This window comes from Sorex araneus, chromosome 2, assembly GCF_027595985.1.
Source record: "Sorex araneus isolate mSorAra2 chromosome 2, mSorAra2.pri, whole genome shotgun sequence".
NCBI lineage: Eukaryota > Metazoa > Chordata > Mammalia > Eulipotyphla > Soricidae > Sorex > Sorex araneus.
Genome location: NC_073303.1, coordinates 227,402,440 through 227,424,908, shown reverse-complemented (window position 1 = coordinate 227,424,908; position 22,469 = coordinate 227,402,440). Strand labels below are relative to the sequence as shown.

Genomic DNA, 22,469 nt, shown 5'->3' with positions numbered 1-22,469 from the left:
CCCACACGGCAGAGCCTGGCAAGCTACCTGTGGCATATTTGATATGCCAAAAATAGTAACAAGCCTCACAATGGAGACGTTACTAGTGCCCGCTCGAGCAAATTGGTGAGCAACAGGATGACAGTGACAGTGATAGCTTTAACTCCTTTGCTGACATGGTAATGGTGGTTCAAGAGAGATGGGTTTTTTGGGACTAGGAATAGTACTTACTTGGAGAAGATTTCTACAATAGCTGATGACTTATTTTTGTTGACAAGAGAAAGTTCCTTGGCTGTTACTCTCAAGGATACTGAAGTCCATTGCTGTCTATTAAATGGAGAGGATTCCATCTTGTCCACAGATAACTGAAATACATATGCAACAAAAATGTCAGAATATTAGACAGAGGGAATTTTCCAGCATCCAGTGTTGTACAAAAGAAAGCAGAGTGACCTATACTAGCAATCCACACTACCAGTTTTCTCAAAAATAATAATGTGACTGTGATGTGACTCAGTGTTAAGAGTGCATGCTTGGAGGGCCAGAAAGATACTACATTAGGTAAAAACACTTACCTTGCACATGGCTGATTAAAATATGATCCCTGGCATTGTATATGGTCTCTCAGAACCATCAGGAGTGATCACAGAGCACAAAGCTAGTAGTAAGCCCTAAGCACAGCTGGGTGTGGCTCAAAGACAAATAAAAAAACAAAGTGCATGACTGGACTAGAGAGACAGTACAGGAGTTAAGGTGCTTGCCCTGCATGCATTGCACATATGAGTTCCTGGGTTTGTTTCCTAATACACACACATACTCACACACACACATACACACACAAAAGGTCTAAACAACAATAACAAACAAACATCCCAGAAAAACTGTTCAGCTGTCTCTTTGGGTTATATTTTCATGTAAAATGAGAAGGTTAGAGTAGATGATCTTTAGGGTTCCTTCCAATTGCATCATTTTATGACTGACCCCACTGTGCGAATATCGATTGTCCTTTCCCTGAACTTAAGACTGTTCCAAAGTCACATTTGGAGTGAAATGCTCCATTCTTCTGAGTTGCTTCCCAGGGGAAGCACAATTAGCATATCAGTAGAGTCAAGTCCAAATTAGGCTCTACCTACATCCAAGTTTCTTTTGGCTGCCCTCTCTCGAAGCTCTACAGCACCGATCACTTCCACTTGGTATAAGGGAGCAAGTTGGGGACATGGCATAGCATAGCAGGCAAAGCAAGCAAGGACTTTAAGGGAGACAGACCAATTTTTTTTTTTTTTTTTAGGAATCTGGTTTGGAGTCATATCCAGTGATGCTCAACAATGACTCCGGGCTCTGTGATCAGGAACCACTTTTGATAGTGCTTGGGAGACCTTATGTAGTGCTGTAGCTCCAGATAAATTTCAGATGAAATAACATGGTTACCCTGAACAAACTGTATCTTATCTTTTCAGCTTCTGTTTGTTCATCTGAAAAATGAAAATACTTACCAGTAGAAGGCCTTTGATGTGAATTTAAGGAAATAATATATTAAAAATACCAAGTATGGCATAATTGAATTAAAGGCATTGTAAGACTATATTAGTAATTGGCTTTTGTTATAAATCCTTAAATTAGTTTTTGATTTTTTGGGCCACACCCAGTGGTGCTCAGAGTTTAGTCCTGGCTCTGAGCTCAGGGATCATTCCTGAAGGGGCCTGGGATCGAACTTAGGTCAGCCATGTTCAAGACAAATCCCTACCACTGTACTATAGCTCTGGCCATAAATCCTTATCTTAAAGCCTTTTAACAATTGGGGCAAGGGGCTGGAGCAATAGCACAGCGGGTAGGGTGTTTGCCTTGCATGCGGCCCGCCCGGGTTCAATTCCCAGCATCCCATATGGTCCCCTGAGCACCACCAGGAGTAATTCCTGAGTGCAGAGCCAGGAGTAACCCCTGTCCATTGCCAGGTGTGACCCAAAAAGAAAAAAAACAAAAACAAAAACAATTGGGGTAAATACATGTTAAACCCCAGAGAATAAAACCTGTATACTTAGGGGCTGGAGTGATAGCACAGCAGGTATGGTGTTTGCCTTGCACACGGCCAATGCCAGTTCCATCCCCAGCATCCCATATGGTGCCCTGATTACTGCCAGGAGCAATTCCTGAGTGCAGAGCCAGGAGTAACCCCTGTTCATTGCCAGGTGTGACCCAAAACAAACAAACAAAAAACCCAAAAATCCTGTATACTTAAATTCTTTTCTAAAATCTCAAGTTTAAAAAAAGACATGTAAAGCTATACTCTCATTTAGTCCCTATCCATTAACTTGATTGTCCGGATTTTGCCCCAGTAATTACCAAAGGAGTTCCAACCTTTGTCCAGTAGAGATTAGAAATGAGTCAATAATTTCCTTATTTGTAAAGGAAAAAGTACAGATGAAGTACTGCTTTAGCTGTCTTGACAACCACAGATCATAACTGGCTTTCTGGTAGAATGTATGGTCCGTCATTAGTAAGGTTCCTAAAAGTTGACACAATAGAACACAGAATACTTATCCAAGCAACCTAGATGACTGTTTCATACTAAAAGTCCCATGATACAAAGCAAATGAGAAGAACTTCCAAAGACCATACTACTTCCTCACAAACAGTACTCATTCTTCCAACAGTTTTGATTGACTGAAAACAATATTGATTTTGTTGCTTTTGGTTTGAAAGCAACATAATGCCCTCAAATGATCTTTTTTATTCATTTAATTTTTATAAATTAGTTCACAATTTTTGATTACTTTTATTATTTGAACACCAATCCCACCACCATTACACCTTCCCAACACCATATTTTTTTTTCCAACACCATATTTTTAACGTTTCCATCCTGAACCCCAAACCCTGCCCCAAAGCAGAACCAAAATAATTTATTTTGTATTATTTGTTATAAATACACTGCTGAAAATGCTCCCCAAAAAAGCTTCCTTCAAGGAAAGTGTGTAAAGATTGTTATGTTTCATGCCACTAACCCCTTCTATAAGAGATCACTATCATGTTGTTAAAGGTTGAGCCTTGTGTGCTTATATATACATACATGTATATATGTATATATCTGTAAAAATATATTATCCTCTAAGATTGGTTGTCTTTTACTTTAAATCCCAACAAATGTAGTGCGTTACTCTTTTGAATATGAGCGGTGGCCCTCAAATGATCTTATACAAATATTTAAGAATTAGCCTCATCACTTAAAGCTCTGTGCCTTCTTTAAAACCTAGAGATAGATCATCAATTAACCTTCACAGCATCCTTTTTGTTTTGTTTTGCTTGGGAGGGGGTGTACACTCGGAGGTGCTTACAAGGCAAATGGCTTAGCCCCTGTACTATCTCTCCAGTTCCACAGTATCCTTATAACATCTCTAACATTAAGTAAGTCAGCAGTGCATGTTAGGTTTTTTTATGTCTTTATCCTGGACAAAACCACCTTAAGTCTACAAATGTTCTCTCAAATGTAGCATTGTAGCGCTGTTATCCCAGCGTTCGTCAATTTGCTCGCTTGAGCAGGCACCTGTAACATCTCCATTGTGAGACTTGTTGTAACTATTTTTGGCATATCGAATATGCCACGGGGGGAGCTTGCCAGGCTCTGCTGTGCGGGCGGGATACTCTCGGTAGCTTGTTGGGCTCTTCAAGAGGGAGGGAGGAATTGAACCCGGGTCGGCTGCGTGCAAAGCAAACACCCTACCTGCTGTACTACTGAGTGTAGTTCTCTCAAATAAATCTTAATATATCAAATAATATATGTTTACTTGCTTTCCACTTGGCAATTGACAGAGAGGTTTTTGTTTTGTTTGCCAGCCACACCCAGTGGTACACAGGGGCTATTCAAAGGTCCTCTGGGCTGTATCCCAGCCTCTGTAACTACTTGTTTATTATTATTATTATTTTGGTGTTTGGACACATCCAGCATGCTCAGCAGTTACTCCTGGCTCTGCACTCAGGAATTTACTCCTGGCGGTGCTCAGGGGACCATACAAGATGCTGGGGATTGACCCCAGGTTGGCCATGTGCAAGGCAAATGCTACCTACTATACTATTGCTCTACCCCCATCTCCCCCTGCATCAGTAATTGTTTATCAAGAAAGACATATAATGAATAAACAGTTCAGTTTAATTGTGTTAAAAAATAAAACCATGATTTTTAAGCCACGTTCAGAAAGTTCTGACAAATGTTACGATAGCATTTTGTACAATTATTCTTCCAATGTAGGTGAACATAACATAAATGTCAATAACTAATTCTGGGTCCAGATCCTGTGCCAGGCTGTCTTCACGAGGGAAACTCATAGACGAGCAGGTTGAGTTTCCCTCAACGCCCCAACAGAGCCTGGCAGCTGAAAACCTCCAGAACCCAAGCACTGCTATGCTCATGGCTGCTCTCCACAGACTTGGACGAGCCTCACCTATGAGGGAAACTGCAGAAAAACCCAGGTATGTGGAACCCGTGACTGAAATCTCCAAGCTTTTAGAGGGAGACTAGGTCTCCTCCATGCATCTCACAAGTTTACCAGTAGCTTGGCAGTCACACCCACAAACTGCCCCTGGCATCATATAATCTCATCATTGGCCATGATCCAGAGATCAGAAATAAAGCTCCCAGAAGAGAGCAACATAGGCCTCACCCATGGGTGAATCTGCTGTATAATCATATTCTAAATTTTAGATTTTCTGGAGCATGCGGCCGTATTTGCAGTCGCACAACCTCTCATACCCTACATGACTGATGTACCAAGAGTAGCACACAGCATTTGATTGGTTTTAGCAAACATGTTAGTAATCTCTTATACAAGGGCTTAATGGCTCCAGGATAAAATACAACTATCTTTACACATTTTCCTCTAAGGAATATTGGACCATTTTTAGCAGATTATTCATAACAAGCAACATGAGATTGTTTCATTTTTGCTTTGGGGGCATGGTTTGGGATTTGGGGTAGAAACATTTGAAATATGGTGGTAGAAAGGTACAGTGGTGGTGGGATTGGTGTTTGAATATTAAATATATTGAATTATTGTGAACAACTTTATAAAAATAAAATTTAGAATAAAAAAATAACTAATTATGTGTCAAAGACAAAATATAGGCCAGAGATATAACAAACTGAGCACATGCATAGCATGTAGGAGTCCCAGGTTCAATCCTTAGCACTGCTTGGTCCTCTGGGCACAACCAGTTATGGCCCCCAAACAAAACAAAACTTCCCCCCAAATAAAATACACAAGATGGAGTTGGGGATATAATTCAATGGTAGACTACTTGCCTTGCTACAGTAAGGCCCTAGGTTTGATCCCTGGTACAGCAAGAACAACAAATCAAGAAAAAAAGTGTTCTTAATTTTATTCATATAAAAAGGAAAAGTACTAATTGAGAAACTGAGTGCGATAAAGAAAAAGGAATTTAGGGACCGGAGCGATAGCACAGTGGGTAGGGCGTTTGCCTTGCACGCGGCTGACCCGGGTTCGATCCCCGGCATCCCATATGGTCTCCCAAGCACCGCCAGGAGTAATTACTGAGTGCAAAGCCAGGATTAACCCCTGAGCATCACTGAGTGAGACCCAAAAAGAAAAAAAATAAATAAATAAAAAGGAATTTAGTTTCCAAGCCTAATTTCAAAGTTCATATTACTTTCAGTCAGAATGTCAAGGGAAATTATATATCTCTTCTGGTATATAACTAATCATATCTTAAACTGAAAGAATAATATACTTATGCCCTGAACACTCTGCTCTTCATGGAAACATTGCTGTGTCTACCAATGTAATTAGCACCTTATGAAAAGCAGAAAAAAGTAGACTCTACTTGATTTCTGATTTCAGGTTACTGATACTGCCCAGACACTGTGCATAATCTCCTGTGCTTGCTAATGTGTATGTGGATAAACACAGCATAAGGCAGCATGTGGGTAGAGGTGACATTTGTTCCAGGAGTACAACACCTGAATTTTGGACTTGAGGATGAGAAGGGAAGAATAACTTGGGGCTTAGTAGAATGAGCAGCATTTAAAATTAAACCAAGATGAGGAAAATTTACCTTAGGTAGAGGGAACATTTCCTCTAGGAAGTGGAGTATCTTAGCATAGGATATTTCAATGCAGTTAGAACTTTGCTGAAGAAAAAAAAGTCGAAGAAGATAGGAAAAGACCAATGGGTCCAGATTGGAAAGAGTCTTGAAAACATGCTAAGGGGTTTCGATTGTATTTCTTGGAAAGAATTAGCCTGTGATCAAGCAGAGGTGAGATCTAATTTTTTTTTAGAAGGACACACCCAGCTGTGCTCAGGGTTTTATTCCTGGCTCTGCACTCAGAGATCTCTCCTGGAGATTATGGCTGTCAGGGATTGAACCCTGTCGGCCATGTGCAAGACAAGCACCCTGCCTGCTGTACTCCACCAGCCCCTGAGGTCTAATCTTAGGTGCCATCCTCTAGCATATATGTAACCCTTATGGGAAAAAAAATACATATATACACCCCCCAGGCTTTAATATCTACATTTGTGAGGAAAGAGCTCTGTCATAGATTATCTACTGATTCTATGGTGGAACATAGCAAGCTTCTATTAGAAAAAAAGAAGTGTTAGAACATGTCCCACATGTATAAGGTTCTATGTTCAATTCTTGGAATGGGAAAAAGGTATCTGGCCCTACAACATGTTGAGATATACACAACACCAGACAAAATTTAACTAGGCAACAAAATCCAACTGATTAAAAAAAAAAGAGAGACTACAAATATGAGACTAAAGCTTAAAATAAGCTCAACAAGCTGAATATTACTTTGCATTCTGGCTGGGTTTTATGCCTTGGTACCTCATGCTCCCTAAACATTGCTGAAGTGACCCATGAACACAGAGATGGGACTAGCCCCTAAGGACCTCTTGGTATGTCTTCCCCTCCAGTTCCCCAGTCAATAAATTTTAAAAAATCAGATTATTAAAAGGAAACAAACATTTCAAAAATATCTGCTGTGGGGCTGGAAAGATAGCACAATGGGCTGGAATGCATGCTCTGCATTCAGGAGACAGGGGTTTGGTGCCTGGTATTGCACATGGTCTCCTGAGTACTGCCAGGTATGAACCCCAAACAAAAATAGATAAAGCATGGGCTAAATATATAGTACAGAGTATAAGGCACTTGCTTTGTGAGGAGCTGATACCAGTTAGATTCCTGGCACTGCATATGGTCTCCTAAGCATTGCCAAGAGTGATCATGAGCACAGAGCCAGGAGGAATAAGCCATGAGCATTGCTGGCTGTGGCTCCCAAACTCAACTAAATATCCACTTGGGGGATTGGAGAAATAGTATCGAAGGTAAGGTGCTTGCCTTCCACATGGCCAACCCGTGTTTGGCCCATATAGTCCCCTGAGTCTGCTAGAGTAAGCATAGATCCCAGTGCGGAGAGCCAGGAGTAAGCCCTGAGCATTTCCAGGTGTGGTCCCTGATCAGACAAAATCAACTTGGGGGACCATATGTGGGTCTAGGAACCAAACCCAGGTGGCCACATTCAAGGTAAGCACCTTGGGCCAGAGAGACAGTCAACAGCGATGGAGTGCATGCTTTACATGTGGGAAGCCTACGTCAGACTCGCAATAATACCAGGTGGTCTTCTGAGCCATGGTCAGTCATGACTGCCATGACTGACCCCTGTGCACAGGGCTGGGAGTAGCCCTAAACAATGTCAGATGAGCCCACCCAAATATAGATATTTAAATTGACTTGTGCAAAGCAACTATTTCACTTAATTTTTACAACTGCTCAAATTTTATCATCTTATATTTATGATAAAGAAATTAAGATTCAGAGATATTGAAAAATATCTGGGAGGAGAGATGGGGAGGGTACTAGGATCAAACCCAGGTCTCGTACATGTAACTCTTCAGAGATCATTTAGCTTTAAATTATTAGACTGATTCCTAGTATAAAGCAAAACACAGTGATTGCCAGTCATAGAAATATATGGCTCAGGCAGATCCAGTGCTGGGGCCATTCACATTCTACTACCACCTCAATTCTGAAGGTAGGACTAGGAATTGAGAATTGTGTTCAAGAGTTAAAGGAGGATTGGAGAAACAAAAACAGGTAGGGTACGTGTGGAGAAACAAAACAGTAGATAGATACTTGCTTTGCACATAGAACTAGGTTAAATTCCAGGTACTGCACATGAGTGCAGAGCCAGGAGTAAGCCCTGAGCACCACCTGGTGTGAACCCCCAACAACAGAACCTTTCCTTGTATCCGTGCAGACAAGATAGTTGCTCTGAGGATGAGTCTACCACCTTCCAACTTGCTGTTCGAGTGACTTATTTTTACTTTTTTTTAGTTTCTTTACTTTTTTTTTTTTTTAAAGAACTAAAGGAAACTGATACAAGACAGAAAACTAAGGATTTTAGTCTCAGAAACAGAAAGGACTGTGGCATATAATTTAATAATGAACTACAGATAAATATTATCTTTTTGTTTCTGTTTTTTATGGAGGGTACATTTGACGGTGGTTTACTGTTCTGTGCTCGGGTGTCACTCATGGTAGTGCTTGGGATCGAACTCAGGCTTCTGGCTTACAAAACACACACAAAGTCTAGTAAGTCATCTCTCTGAACCCAGAGGAAACTATTTTTAAGACTGAAATTTTCTTCAGTTTTAGATGCATAAAGGTCCGATAATTTTTCCAAACTCACCAGCTAGTTACTGTGATCACAGGTTTCTAACTCTAATTCACCTTTTAGTCATTTCAGGCAGCTAGAGGTGGGTCAGCCCAATCTTAGGGCAGAGTTACAGTCAGAGATAAGGATCTCTGCAACAAAAGGTCCTTGAAAGTTTTAAGGGTTGGGCAATGACTCACAGGGAAAATTGGCCCCAGGTAGCTGCTTCCTTAAGCTTATTGCTTAGGGCGAGGCCTATCTCCACTCCAGGAAACCAACTGTAATATATTAATTCATTAACAGACTTGCCTAATCAGAGGAACTGTCTCCCAGAAACCAGGCTGGGACTACAGCAAATGAGCCACAACAATAAAAAAAAAAACTTACTCTTATAAAACCAACCCAGTATTTCTTTTTTACCCCTTTCTTTTCTAAGCTGGGAATGGGAAAAACGAACCACAAAAAAATTAAAGTACAAGTTTACTTATTAGACAAAATGTTACATTTTAGTAGAGTTCTAAGGATTCAACAACTCTGATCTGAATGTCAGCAGATAAAAAAACTATCTTAAAAATTTAAGGTGCAAAAGGAAATTTTAAACAAAGCAACATAAAATTTGTTTCTATATGACTTTTCAGAATATAAACTACTTATGTAGGTATATATATTTTTTATTTTGGGGGGTGGGGCACACCAGGCAGAGCTCAGAGTTTACTTCTGGCAGTGCTCAGGGAACCACATATAGTGCTGGGGATCAAACTGGGATCAGCACGTTAATCCCTATGCTATCTCTCTGACCTTTTATGGGTACATTTTTGTTGAAAAAAAAAAAAAAAAGAAAGTCACAAGCTGAAAGAGATGGTGCAGCATGTAGGACTTGCCTTGTATACACTGGATATAGGTTTGACCCCCAGTACCCTCTATGGTCCCCCAAGCCCTGCCAGGAGTGATCCCTGATCACAGAGCCAGGAGTGAGCACCATTAGTTGTTGCCCATCCCCCACCCTGGAAAAAATAAATAAAAAGTCACAGTGGACCAGAGAGAGAGAGCCCTAAATGCAGAGCACATGCAGGAGTCCCAGGGGTTAATCTCTGGCACTGCAAGGTCTCCTGAGCGTGGCTGGGAACTACCCACTAGGCATGGCCCCAGTGACCCTCCCACACTCAAAAAAAAAAAAAAAGAAAGTCACTTTGGGGTGGGCCTTAGTAGTAGTGTGCCTACTTTGTAGGCATGAAGCCATGACTTTGACTCCCAACACAGTCCCACAGGCCCCAGGATAGTGCAATGTGGCAGCACCGCCTTTGGGATCCTAGAGTCCATCGCAAAAATGTGGGACCTCTAGACCACTGAAATCAAATGTATGAGCACTGCAAGGGGCAACCTCTGGTCAGTGTAACAACCAAGGGAAGGGGAGGAAATTTTACAAAAAGAAAGAAAATGGTAACACAGGTCTGCACATGCAGATCAAAGGAACCTCAGGTGCATCATGGTGGCTGCCTTGTGAGGCAGGTGGGATGTTAGCATCCATGCAAGTACTTGTAGTCGACTTGACCAGACCTAAGCTGCCCTCCCACCTACTCCTTAGGGAGATTGAGGAGAGTCCTGCAGAAGGGTAACAGCACTTTCTCTCACAGGACTACCGTCTCCCTTGCTCACTACTTCATCTACTTATATTACTTGGGAGAACCATTCAAGGAGGATACTCCTAACTACAGACTTAAGTTCTTACAGTCTTTTCCTGTTCCAGGATCCTGTGTTGCATGTAGTTACATATCTTAAGTGTCCTCCAGACTCAGTTTCTCTGCTTTCCTTTTTCTTTCATCACCTTAACATTTTTGTTTTTTAGGCCACACCCAGTGGTACTTGGGGCTTACTCCTGGTTCTGTGTTCATGGGTCACTCTTGGTGGTGCTCAGTGGACTGTACATGGAGCCAGGGATTGAACTGGGGTCAGCAGTATGCAAAATGAGTTCCTTGCCTTCTGTATGCTCTGTCCCACTTTGACATTTCTGAATACTATAATAGGTATTACGTAGTGAACCCCTTAATTTGGTTTCTTTGTTTTCTCCCTAAAATAGCAAACAAAAATCAGCACTCCGGGGCTGGAGAGATAGCACAGCGGGTAGGGCGTTTGCCTTGCACGCGGCCGACCTGGGTTCAAATCCCAGCATCCCATATGGTCCCCTGAGCATGGCCAGGGGTAATTCCTGAGTGCAGAGCCAGGAGTAACCCCTGTGCATTGCCAGGTGTGACCCAAAAAAGAAAAAAAAAATCAGCACTCCTTGGACCACTATTTGTCTTTAGAGAAGGGGGAGGGCAAAAATAAAAATAAGATTAGAATGTCTTCGTGTTCAGAAACATGTTTTGTTTTTCTCTTGAATATGTTGTTTTTAGAGTGTGGGAGAGTGGAAAGGGTTAGTGTATGTTTGTTTTGCTCACAAGAGTCCCAGTTTCCCTGAACACCACCTACCACAATGAAAATAAAAAACCAAACAAAAATAATAATGTGTTCACATAGAAGACTGCAGCTGCAGGTCTGGGGGAGAACGGGACAGGGCTGCTGTGCGTCCCTCATGTAGATCGTGATGATGATCTCTTGCTGCTGCTATTAACCTCGACCCCTTGGTATCTGCCAGGTTTCTCCACTGTAAAATGTTTTTGCCCTTGATTTTACCTTTTTGAGGTAAGGTCATTTTTTTTATATTTATTTATTTAAAGAGCTGCTTTTGTCTTTTTTTTTTTTTTCTTTTGGAGTGAGGGAAGGCTATGTCACACTGGATCTGTGTTCAAGAATCACAGCTGGCGAGCTCTGGGGACCATATGTGATGCTGGGGACCGAATACAGGTTGGCTGTGTGCAAGGCAAATGCCCTACCCACTGCATTATTGCTCTGGCCCTGCAAGGTAGTTTTTTTTGTTTTTTTTTGTTTTTTTTTTTTTCTTTTTGGGTCACACCTGGCGATGCACAGGGGTTACTCCTGGCTCTGCACTCAGGAATCACTCCTGGCGGTGCTCAGGGGACCATATGGGATGCTGGGAATCGAACCCAGGTCGGCCGAGTGCAAGGCAAACGCCCTCCCCGCTGTGCTATCGCTCCAGCCCCGTCTGGCCCTGCAAGGTAGTTTTAAATGATATTTATTTAGAAAGATGCGAGGGGAGAGAAACATAAAAGTATGTTTAAGTGAGAACACAGGCTTCTCCAGGGTAAAAATAGGCAAACAGAGAAACACAGAGACAAGCAAGTGAGATATGTGTTCAAGGGAGAACATGGGCTTAAAGAGTAAGCTTATTTTCCCCCTTTGTAATTTATAATTTGTTTACTTATTGGGTCTGGGATATGATTCAGTGGTTGAGCATTTGCCCTCCATGTGTGGGGCCCTGGATCCAATCTGTGGCATGGAAAAAAAAAGGGGGGGCGCTGGAGCAATAGCACAACAGGTAGGGTGTTTGCCTTGCACGTGGCCGACCTGGGTTCGATTCCCAGCATCCCATATAGTCTCCTGAGCACCGCCAGGAATAATTCCTGAGTGCAGAGCCAGGAGTAACCCCTGTGCATCACCGGGTGTGACCCAAAAAGAAAAACAAACAAACAAAAAAACCCAAAACATTTTTTTACTCATTTATCATGAGTGGATTCTGCTTTTTATTAATTCTTTTTCTTATTCAATTTGGTTTAGTGGCAATTTCTCATGGTGCTCAGGGATAATTCTTGGCATTGTACTTAGAGGTCACCCCTGGCATGCTGGGGGGAACTATATAGAATACCAGAGATAGAACCCGGTTCACTTGTTGACAAAGCAAGCACCCAGCTATGTTTCCAGCCTCTTACAATGATCATTTTTGTGTTAATATTGATTTTCTATTGCTCATGGCTCTTTTTTTACATTTATTAACTGAAATTTTTCTAAAAGTAATAGTTGTCCATTTTCATTTATTGATCATTTTGCTTGCTCTCCTCCTAATACTAATGTATAGTTATTGCTTTATGCTTCACAGAAACTGTAAAAATACTGTAGTCAGATGAGAGGGCCATTATAAGAGCACCTGCCTTGCATGTATGAAGCCCTGCAGATGCACATGTTTGAGCTTTAATACTGGGCACCACTACCCAATCCAAAAAAAAGATTAAATTAAATATGACTTATGAATTACTTTTTTCATGTATTTGTCATTTAGTGAGTTTCAGGAAGGATAAGTCTGATATAAAAGTTGGGCCTCAGATAGATCTTGTACACTTACATTTTTTTATCTTTAATTAGGTCAGTGGTTTTACAAAGCATCTTCCAAAGCCAAGGTGAAATCCATCAGGATCCCTCCATCTCCAATACCAGCACCCTCACTACCCTCCTTTTCCTGCGGGGAGCCTTCGCTTGAAAAAGCTTTGGAGCTTGAAAAAGCTTCAAATAGGAACTGCCATTTTTCGCAATGAACAAAACTGCAATAGACCTGGTACTACTCTTGCCTGGTTGGGAGGTGTGAATCAATGCAATTGATTTCAAGATATAGCAGATTGAGTTCAAAGCCTATGTGTTTAAAAAATGCAACAGACATTGTCTTTGCTCCTTGAAAAAGAAAGCTGCATAACAACTTGCCCACAGCGGACCCTCATAGGCTCGCCTGAGCCCCCCATGCATGAGATTGAATCTACTGAAAAACCCAGTTATGTGGGACTTGTTTTTTTTTTTTTTTTTTTTTTTTTTTGGTTTTTGGGTCACACCCGGCGATGCACAGGGGTTACTCCTGGCTCTTCACTCAGGAATTACCCCTGGCAGTGCTCAGGGGACCATTTGGGATGCTGGGATTAGAACCAGGGTCGGCCGCGTGCAAGGCAAACACACTACCCGCTGTGCTATCGCTCCAGCCCCATTATGTGGGACTTGTAACTGAAACCTCCAGGCTTCTGGAGTTGGGAATGGGCCCCTTCACCCATCTCCCTGGCAGTCATGCCCATGAACTGCCTCTGGGAGCCATTTAAGCACATTAACGGCCATGATCCAGACTCACAAATAAATCTTGGGAGAGAGCAGCGTGCTGCAGAGATGCCTCTGGACCCCACAATCACCATCCTCTAGTACCCTATGAAAAAATTTTAGAATTCCAGGAGTGCACAGCCACAAAAGTGGCTCTGTGACATTTCATACAATTATGCCACTGATAAACCAATAGTAGCACACCATATGTGATGGGTTTAAGTTAGAAGACAACCAATCTTGATTAAAATATATATGTGTATATATACATATATATATACACACACACATATGTACTGAAGCTATAGCACAGTGGGTAGAGCATTTGCCTTGTATATGGCTGACCTGGGTTCGATTCTTCAGTCCCTCTTGGAGAGCCCAGCAAGCTACCGAGAGTATCCCGCCTGCACAGCAGAGCCTGGCAAACTACCCGTGGCATATTTGATATGCCAAAAACAGTAACAAGTTTCACAGTGGAGACGTTACTGGTGCCTGCTTGAGCAAATCGATGAACAACGGGACGACAGTGCTGCAGTGCTACATACATATGTACATATATGTGTGTGTGTATATATACTATATATGTGTATATATATGTATATATATATATATACACACACACACAAGACTCAAACTCTAACAACATGTTAATGATCTCTAATTCAGGGGCTTAATGGCTTCAAGTTGAGATACAACAATTTTCATACTTTCTTCTAAGGAAACCTTTTTGGATAATTTTTAGTCAATTATTCATAACAAGCAATACAAAATAAATTATTTAGCATCTGCCTTTGAGGCAGGTTTGGGTGGTGGTGGTAAAACTTGAAATAAAGGTGGTAGGAAGGTGTAATGTTGCTGGGATTGGTGTTGAAACACACAATGTAATCAATTACTGTGAACAGCTCTTAGAAAATAAAATTTTAAAAAATGCAAAAAAAGAAAGCTTCATAAACAGAAATATAGATTCACATCAATTTACATTTAACTATCTGCTACATGAGAAAGTCTATTCTCTAAATATTTATCCACGTTAAATATTAATGGCTTTTATTTTATTCTAATTTGCTAGGGATATTACAAATGTTCTAGGAAAACTTTAGTTTTTATTCTTTTAATCCTGGGGAAAGTTGAGTACATCTTAAACATGTCTTAGTCACTCAACACATTGACTTCTTGAAATTACATTTATTTTTTATGTCATTAATAAATTATTTATTTATCTCTGACTTCTTTAGGGTGCACAAGGACTTTCTGAATATCATATGTAACTCCTTATACAATGCAAATTGCCTTTCATGGCAGCTGTCCTTTCCTGGTGTCTGATTTCTATCCAGATCTCATTAATATTCCTTGCAAACAGAAATGCTCCTTAGCTATGGAGATGAGAGCCTCTTTTCTGAAAAGTTCCCTTTTGTAGAACACTTACCCCTGGGCTGCTCATTCATAGTCTCCCAGATCCCTGTGAGGAGCTTGACTGACACTACCAGACAAACCAGGCATTAAGATCATTGTTTGGGGCCCACCCTCGCAGCTGCGACCCTCGGCCAGCAGTCAGACACTTGGTTGTGTCTAGGAAGGAGAGGAGGGTACTCTAAAAACCAGGATCAACTGTAGAGTCTGAAGCACTTGTTTAAATTTTCCCTCCTCCTTTCTTTTTGCCCTTCCTACACCGGGGCTCAAACCCAGGGCCTTATACATGTATCGCAAGTACTGTACTGCGGAGCTGTATCCTGGCTAGGGTCTGAGCTGTTGTGTGGAGTCCAAAAACATTTAATTGTTCTGAAAAAGAATTCTCCATTAAAAGTCCTCTTTTTCCCAAGGTAAACAGTTTTTGGGTATTTAGTTTCAGCTTGATTCAGGTTTATTAGGCCACATTCACCACCTAGATATGTTAGAATCATGTAAACACTCAAGTCACCTTAGCATAAGCCTGAGGATTGGTTATTGAGAACTGCTCATACGCAAAGTGATTTATTCTATTTGGTCTTTTCACTCAATCCTCATGATACCAGGAAGCCATTATTATTGCTCTCATCTTACAGATGAAGACACTGAGGCTGGCCAGACAGACAGTACAGAGGGTAAGTTTGCTAGCCTTGCACATGGCTGACCAGGTATCCATCCCTGGCATCCCATATGGCCCCCTGAGCCCACCAGGAGTGGTCTCTGGGCACTACCAGATGTGGCTGCAAAACAAACAAAAAAGAATCTGGGGCTGAGAAAGTTTAAATAAATTTGTTTGGGGTTACACAGCTGGAATGTGGCAAAATTTTTGAAAAATTTGACAGATCCTAATGGAACATTTTTCTGCAAACCACATTTCCCCAGTATCTAGTAGTTTGGCCAATCTTACCCTCCTGAAGGTCTTGAAACTCCAAACGGCAAGCATTGGGCCAGATACAGCATCTGGTTTCACTTGAAGCTGACTTTCTCAGCCTAGGTCTATCTATATCTTAACTCTTTGATTTTACTTCCTGGGTAATATTAGCAAAGTTACTCTAAACATTAGTCTCATCATCTCCAAAATGCCTTTTAGCTCAGTGCTAAATGAAGTACACGAGCTGGAGTTTGTACTTTGAATGCAGGAGGTCTGGGTTCAATCCCTGATACTTCAGTTTCGGCTCCTAGGAACCTCTAGAAGTGTTCCCAAGTACCAATCTGGGAGGAACTCCTGAGCAGTCCTCCAAAACAAAAATATTCCCCCAAAAATAGGAGCAGGAGAGATAGATCAACATGCTCTGCAATGCAGGAGGCCCAGATTTGGGTCCTGGAACCACATGATACCCTAGGCCCTGCCAGGAATGACCCTTGAGCACAGAGACATGAGTAGTCCCTGAATACTACCAGGTATCACTGTATCACTGTCATCCCATTGATTGTCGATCTGCTGGAGCAGGCCCAGTAATGTCTCCATTCATCCCAGCCCTAAGATTTCAGCAGCCTCTTTTAACTCATCCTTCCCAATGGTGCCACATTAGAGGCTCTTCAGGGTCAGGGGAATGAGACCCATCATTGTTACTGTTTTTGGCATATGAATACACCACGAGGAGCTTGCCAGGCTCTCCCATGAGGGCAGGAAACTCTCAGTAGCTTGCCAGGTTCTGCGAGAGGGAGAACTAAACTCTAAGAGATTGTGAGGTATCAAATGCTTGGTTTTATAGTCTCTGGATGTTGGCTGTTGATGGGATTACACGGCACTGGAGGCAGTTTGTGGGTGTGACTGCCTAGCTACTGGAAAATGGGGAATCTGGGTAGAAGAGGCCCAGTCCCGATCCGAGCAGGCTTGGAGATCTCAACCCTGGGTCCCGTACACCTGGGTTCCTCTGCTGGTTCCTTCATGCGTGAGGGTTGTCCAAGCATGTGGAGAGGGCATTGAGCATGGCTGTGGCTGGGTTCTGGAGCTCTTTGGCTGCCAGGGCTCTGCTCAGGGTGGGGAGGGAAACTCAACTCGGCCCCTCAGAGGGGCCCCAGTGAAGATAGCCAGGCATGGGGGCAAAAGACTCTGCTCCCAAGTATGACACAAAAATCAAACCAAAACCAAAATAAAAATAAGTGCTTAGTAAAGATAATGGCATCAGTAGTAAAAATAACTAACATTAAGAAATGTTTGCCAGGGGCTGGAGCGATAGCACAGCGGGTAGGGCGTTTGCCTTGCATGCAGCCGACCCGGGTTCTAATCCCAGCATCCCATATGGTTCCCTGAGCACCGCCAGGGGTAATTCCTGAGTGAAGAGCCAGGAGTAACCCCTGTGCATCGCCGGGTGTGACCCAAAAACCAAAAAAAAAAAAAAAAAAAAGAAAAAAATGTTTGCCAGGTATCAGATTATGTTTTATTGTTTTACATATACTTAATAATCCTCACAACAAAATACTTGAAATATTACTATTCTGGTTTTTGTTTTGGTTTGGTTTTGGGCCACACCTGGAAATATGTAGGGGTAACTACTTTAGGGTTGGTCCTGAGGGAACCCTGTGATGCCAGGAATTGAACCCAGGAGGACACTGACAAAGAATGCACTCCTGCCTTTCGAGTTATCTCTCTTGTCCTATGGTCCTTTTACAGATGAAAAAATAAAGGACTAGTTAATTAATTGTTAGCTCCTACTAATTTTTTTTAGGAGGCTGAATGACTACATGCTGAGATCTAGCACAGAGAATAAACAAGAAATGCAGTGCTAATGCATACTACATTTCAGGGCCAATTTATTTTTGTTGAATCAGCAACCCCAAAACAAAACAAAACCAAATCATCTCTAGGGCTTGGGAGATAACTCAACAGGTGCTTTGTGTGTAGGAGGTCCAGGTTTGAGCTCTGGCAACTATGGACCCTTGAACACTGCCAGAAGTGACACCCAGGCACTTAGCTGGAAGTAGCCTCCAAGTATTACTGGGTATAGCGCTGAAACATAAACAATAAACAAAAGAGTATTTCTAATGCTGCCCCTGCGTAGTGACTTCCAACAAAGACAAATCTGCAAAACTCTGACATTTTTCTGCATCAAATATCCCATATCTCTTTCAAATTATACCTAGTAAGAGCCAAATCTGAGGTATCCTCATCACCTCTCTAAAAATTCTTAAGTTAGGTGGGAGAGAATTGAACAAGCTGATATCGAGGTTCGGTTCCCAACACTGTATGGTAATGGGAGCACCTCCAGGAGTGATCCCTGAGCACAGACCCTGGAGGAGCCCCTGAGTACTGCTTCTTATGATGCCCAAATAACAACAAAAAGTTTGAAGTAGAAGCAACCATCACCTTCCTACCTGGTTTCTGTTATTTTAGTCATTCAAATTAGCACTTCACATAATTGTGTAATCTTCACATCTTAGAGGGGTAAAATAGTGAACTTCAATCACAACCTTTAAAAATTGAGTATTGGTGGGCTGGAGTGATAGTACAGCAGGTAGGGCTCTTGCCTTGCATGCAGCTGACCCAGTTTGATCCCTTGAACCCCACTAGCAATGATCACTGAGCACAGAGCCAGGTATAAGTCCTTACCACTATTGGGTGTGGCCCCAAAATAAAAAAAACAAAACTGAATTTTGAGGTCAGAGAGATATCATAGCAGGTAGGGTGCTTGTCTTGCATGTAGCAGGCGCTTATTTGATCTGATCCTTGCATCATAAATAGTCCTAAGTGACCCTTAAGTACAGAGCAAGTAGCAAGCCCTTGCACCACTGGGTGAGGCCCAATAAACAAAAATAAAAACAAAAACAGAGTAGTCTAAATTTCAGGACATGAATAAAACTTTTAATTATGTATATATATTTAAAATTAAGGAATTACCAGATGTAATTCAGTGTTACTCCACTGCTTTCCTAAAACTAATTTGTTATGTAGTCACTTGGTGGTTTTCCCAAACTCATTCAGCAGTTGATCATTAACTCATTGTAAAGACCAACAACACAATGATTTTTTCCAGTATTTTTTCACATTTAATAGAGGCAAATCTTTCAAAATATAGAAAAATAAGTAATTACATCAATAACTTTAAATTTAAAAAGTTTAGTTAATAGTAAAAAAGAATATGCATATTTACAGCTGATCAAGGTCATTATACTGAAGTCCAGATCTACTCTGAATAATCTGTTACGTTCTTTAACTTTTGTACCATTGCATATTTTAACATTAGATGTAACAAATATCAGTGCTTGGTAAAGTGTGGATTCTCAATAAATATGTCATATGAATAAAACCCTGTGTTGTGCCATTTCAGTTACCACATATCTCAACAAAGACCCACCTACATAATTAAATATCTGCCTACAAATGACATGCTCACAGGTGTTGCCAATTACAAGTTTAATTAAGACAGAGGCTAATTAAAAAGTCTCTTTACCTTGTCAAAGCAGAACTAAATACACAGTTGTGAGAGTGCTGCTTCTGTTAAAAGTATAACCTCCTTATACCAACTAGTTCTTTGTCCTTAATAATTAATCAAGTTTTCTCCAAATACAGGGCTTCTTAGTTACACTGCTGGCCATTTCCAGGAAGAGCCTGGCTACCATTCTTATCTGAAATTTTAGATGATGATATTTTGTTTTTGTTTTTGTTTTTTTCAGAACTTGCTCAATCTGAAAAGCCAGTTCAGATCAATTTATTCAATCCTTTCAAGCAGGAAAATTAAACCGGATTTACTGAAAAGTGACTCTTCTCTAGGCAGGTTGTCTAATCTTTCCTCTGTAAAAATCTGAGAAAATAAACTAGAACAATGCTTTAATCAAGGACAAGCAGAGCTGAAGCTGGTGATTTAAAGAAATCACCGTACACGTGTCACTGCCATGGATGTGATAAAAATCTTACTATTTAGCAGAACCAATGCTATATATATCTTAATTCTTATGCATAGGCTACAAATTAATGTTAATATTTTAATTAAATTGTAATGTGTACCTTCCAAAAACTATCAAATTATGGGTGCTATCTAAAAGATCATCGTGGGGCCTGAGAGAGAGCACAGAGGTTAAGGCTTGCCTTGCATATGGCTGATGCCACATCTGCTGGGTGTGGTGCACGTTTAAAAAAAAAGTCAGGCCAGAGACAGTACAGTGGGTAGGGCGCTTGCCTTGCATGCAGCCAACCCAGGTTCCACCTCCGGCATTGCTTAGCCTACTAAGCCTTGGTAGGAGTGATTCCTAAGTCAAAAGCAAGCCCTGAGCACCACCAGCTGTAGCCTCAAAACCAAAAAAGAAAAGAAAAAGTAAACAAGTAAAGTCATTAAGGGCTAGAGAGACAGGTCATCAGGCTGAAGGTGTCCTGGGTCCCATCACAGGCACCACCTAGTACAGGCACCAGTAATGTCTCCATTGTGAGACTTGCTGTTACTGTTTTTGGCATATCGAATACAGGCTCTGTAGCTTGCCAGGCTCTGCCATGCGGGTGGGACGTGGGCGGATACTCTCGGTAGCTTGCCGGGCTCTCCGAGAGGGATGGAGAAATCAAACCCAGGTTGGAGGAATTAAACACCCTACCCGCTGTGCTATCGCTCCAGCCCCTCAAACTAAGAAATTTAAAAAAAGGTCCCTGAGAGGCATTTACTGAGCAGTGCTTTTCTAGCTGGCATTAGAAAGTCAATCAATTTTTTTTGGATCTCATTTTCTTTTGTGGGGGTGCAGGTTGGGTCAGTGCCGTGGTGGTGATAGGGCATCATCTGGATCTGTGCTCAGAAATCACTCCTTCCAAGACTAAGTCACACAGGATGATCAAAGAGCTTAATGAGACGATAAAGTAAAAGTATTTGCAATTGGGATGGAGAAATAGTACATGGCCAAGAGACTTGCCTTACAAGCTGCCGATCTGTTTGAATCCCAAAACTGCATATGGTCTCCCAAGTGCAGGATTGAACCCTGAGCACAGTTAGGAATTAAGAAGTCCTTAGCACTCCAGGTGTGGCCCCAGGGCCCTCCCCACTAAAATAACATTTGGGGTCAGAAAGATGATTTCATGGTCTAGAGCACACACTTTGCATACAGAAGGTCTGATTTTGATCTTGGTGCCACATCATCCCCCATTACTAATCAGGAGTAACCCCTCTGTACTGCAGGGTATGTCTCTAATCCCTGATTCTCCAAGGATTCTCCAAGGGAAAGTAAAAGTATATTTGAAAAAGTATAAAAACTTCTTTACATGCGAGGCTGTACTCCCCCACAAAGTCCTAACCCTAAAATCTATTTTTGTTTTTTGTTTTGATTTTGGGCCATGCCTAGCTGTGCTCAGTGGTGACTTCTGATTCTGTGGTCAGAGATCAATACTGGGGATGCTCAGGGGACCATATGGGATGCCAGGGATGGAACCTGGGTTGACTGTGTGTGAGGCAAGTGCCCTACCTACTATACTATCACTCTAGCCCATATTATTTTATTTTTAATATTAAAATAATAAGCCTACTCACAGGGAAGAAATAAAAACTGATTATGGGCTGACGATGGCTTAAAGAGATGAAATATGGGCCAGAGTGATGGTACAGCAAGTAAGGTGCTTCCCTTGCATGCTGCTGACCCACATGGTCCCCTAAGCCCACCAGGAGTGATCCCTAAGTGCAGAGCTAGTAGAAAGCCCTGAGCACAGACAGGTGTGGCCCAAGAGGCAGAGGTGGAGGCAGGGGGAGTGGGAGGGGAGCGCACGCCTTGCATCCAGGAAAACTCACATGGGAACTCCTCCCCATCTCCCCTCAGCACCACCAGCGCAGCAGCACCACTGATCACCTCACCAGGAAGGAAGCTATCAAGCCTTCGAGAAGCTTGGGTCCCATTACAGGCACTACTGGTCCCGGGGCATTAGGAGTAACCGACAGGTGTGACAGGCGTGGTCTACAGTGGACCTCTGGCACTGTGGCCCCTCCTAAATTTATTACTTTGGTATAGCTAGATATTGATAAGAAACCTCTTAATAGAATTGTTGCTATAAATTTTCTAATAATACACCGTCCTATTTTAGGATGTAAGTATAATGAAATCTTTCTTTTCCAAGTGGTGCTCAGGAGGCCCGAAGGCCCCTCCCTGAAATTCTCAGCCAACCGGGTCAGTGAGGGTCTGAGAAAGTTATGCTGCTCAGTCTCCAGGGTGCTGGCAATTACACAGCCCCGCACCCTCCCACAGTGCTCAGGGAACTCCAGGGCCATACCCTGTGGTGCATGGAAAGCTCCAGGGCTGCACCTGGGACCATCGGGTGCTGGGGATCTAAGAGCGTGACATGTGCGGTCACTGTCACTGTCATTCCGTTGCTCATCGATTTGTTCGAGCGGGCACCAGTAACATTTCTCATTGTGAGACTTATTGTTACTGTTTTTGGCATATTCAATACGCTACGGGGAGCTTGCCAGGCTCTGCTGTGCGACATGTGAGGTGTGCACCTTAA

The 22,469-nt window shown here is 42.0% G+C and overlaps 1 protein-coding gene across 2 annotated transcripts in view; it reads right to left on the bottom strand.

The window, feature by feature from the left end:
* Positions 1-22,469, bottom strand: part of LIMA1 (LIM domain and actin binding 1) — a 113,618-nt gene that overhangs the window by 73,189 nt on the left and 17,960 nt on the right. For both annotated transcript variants that reach the window (XM_055129095.1, XM_004601813.2), the window contains exon 2: positions 211-344. In XM_055129095.1, the coding sequence (XP_054985070.1) occupies positions 211-329 (119 nt within the window). In that variant the 5' untranslated portion in view covers positions 330-344. The remainder of the gene's footprint in view (positions 1-210; positions 345-22,469) is intronic.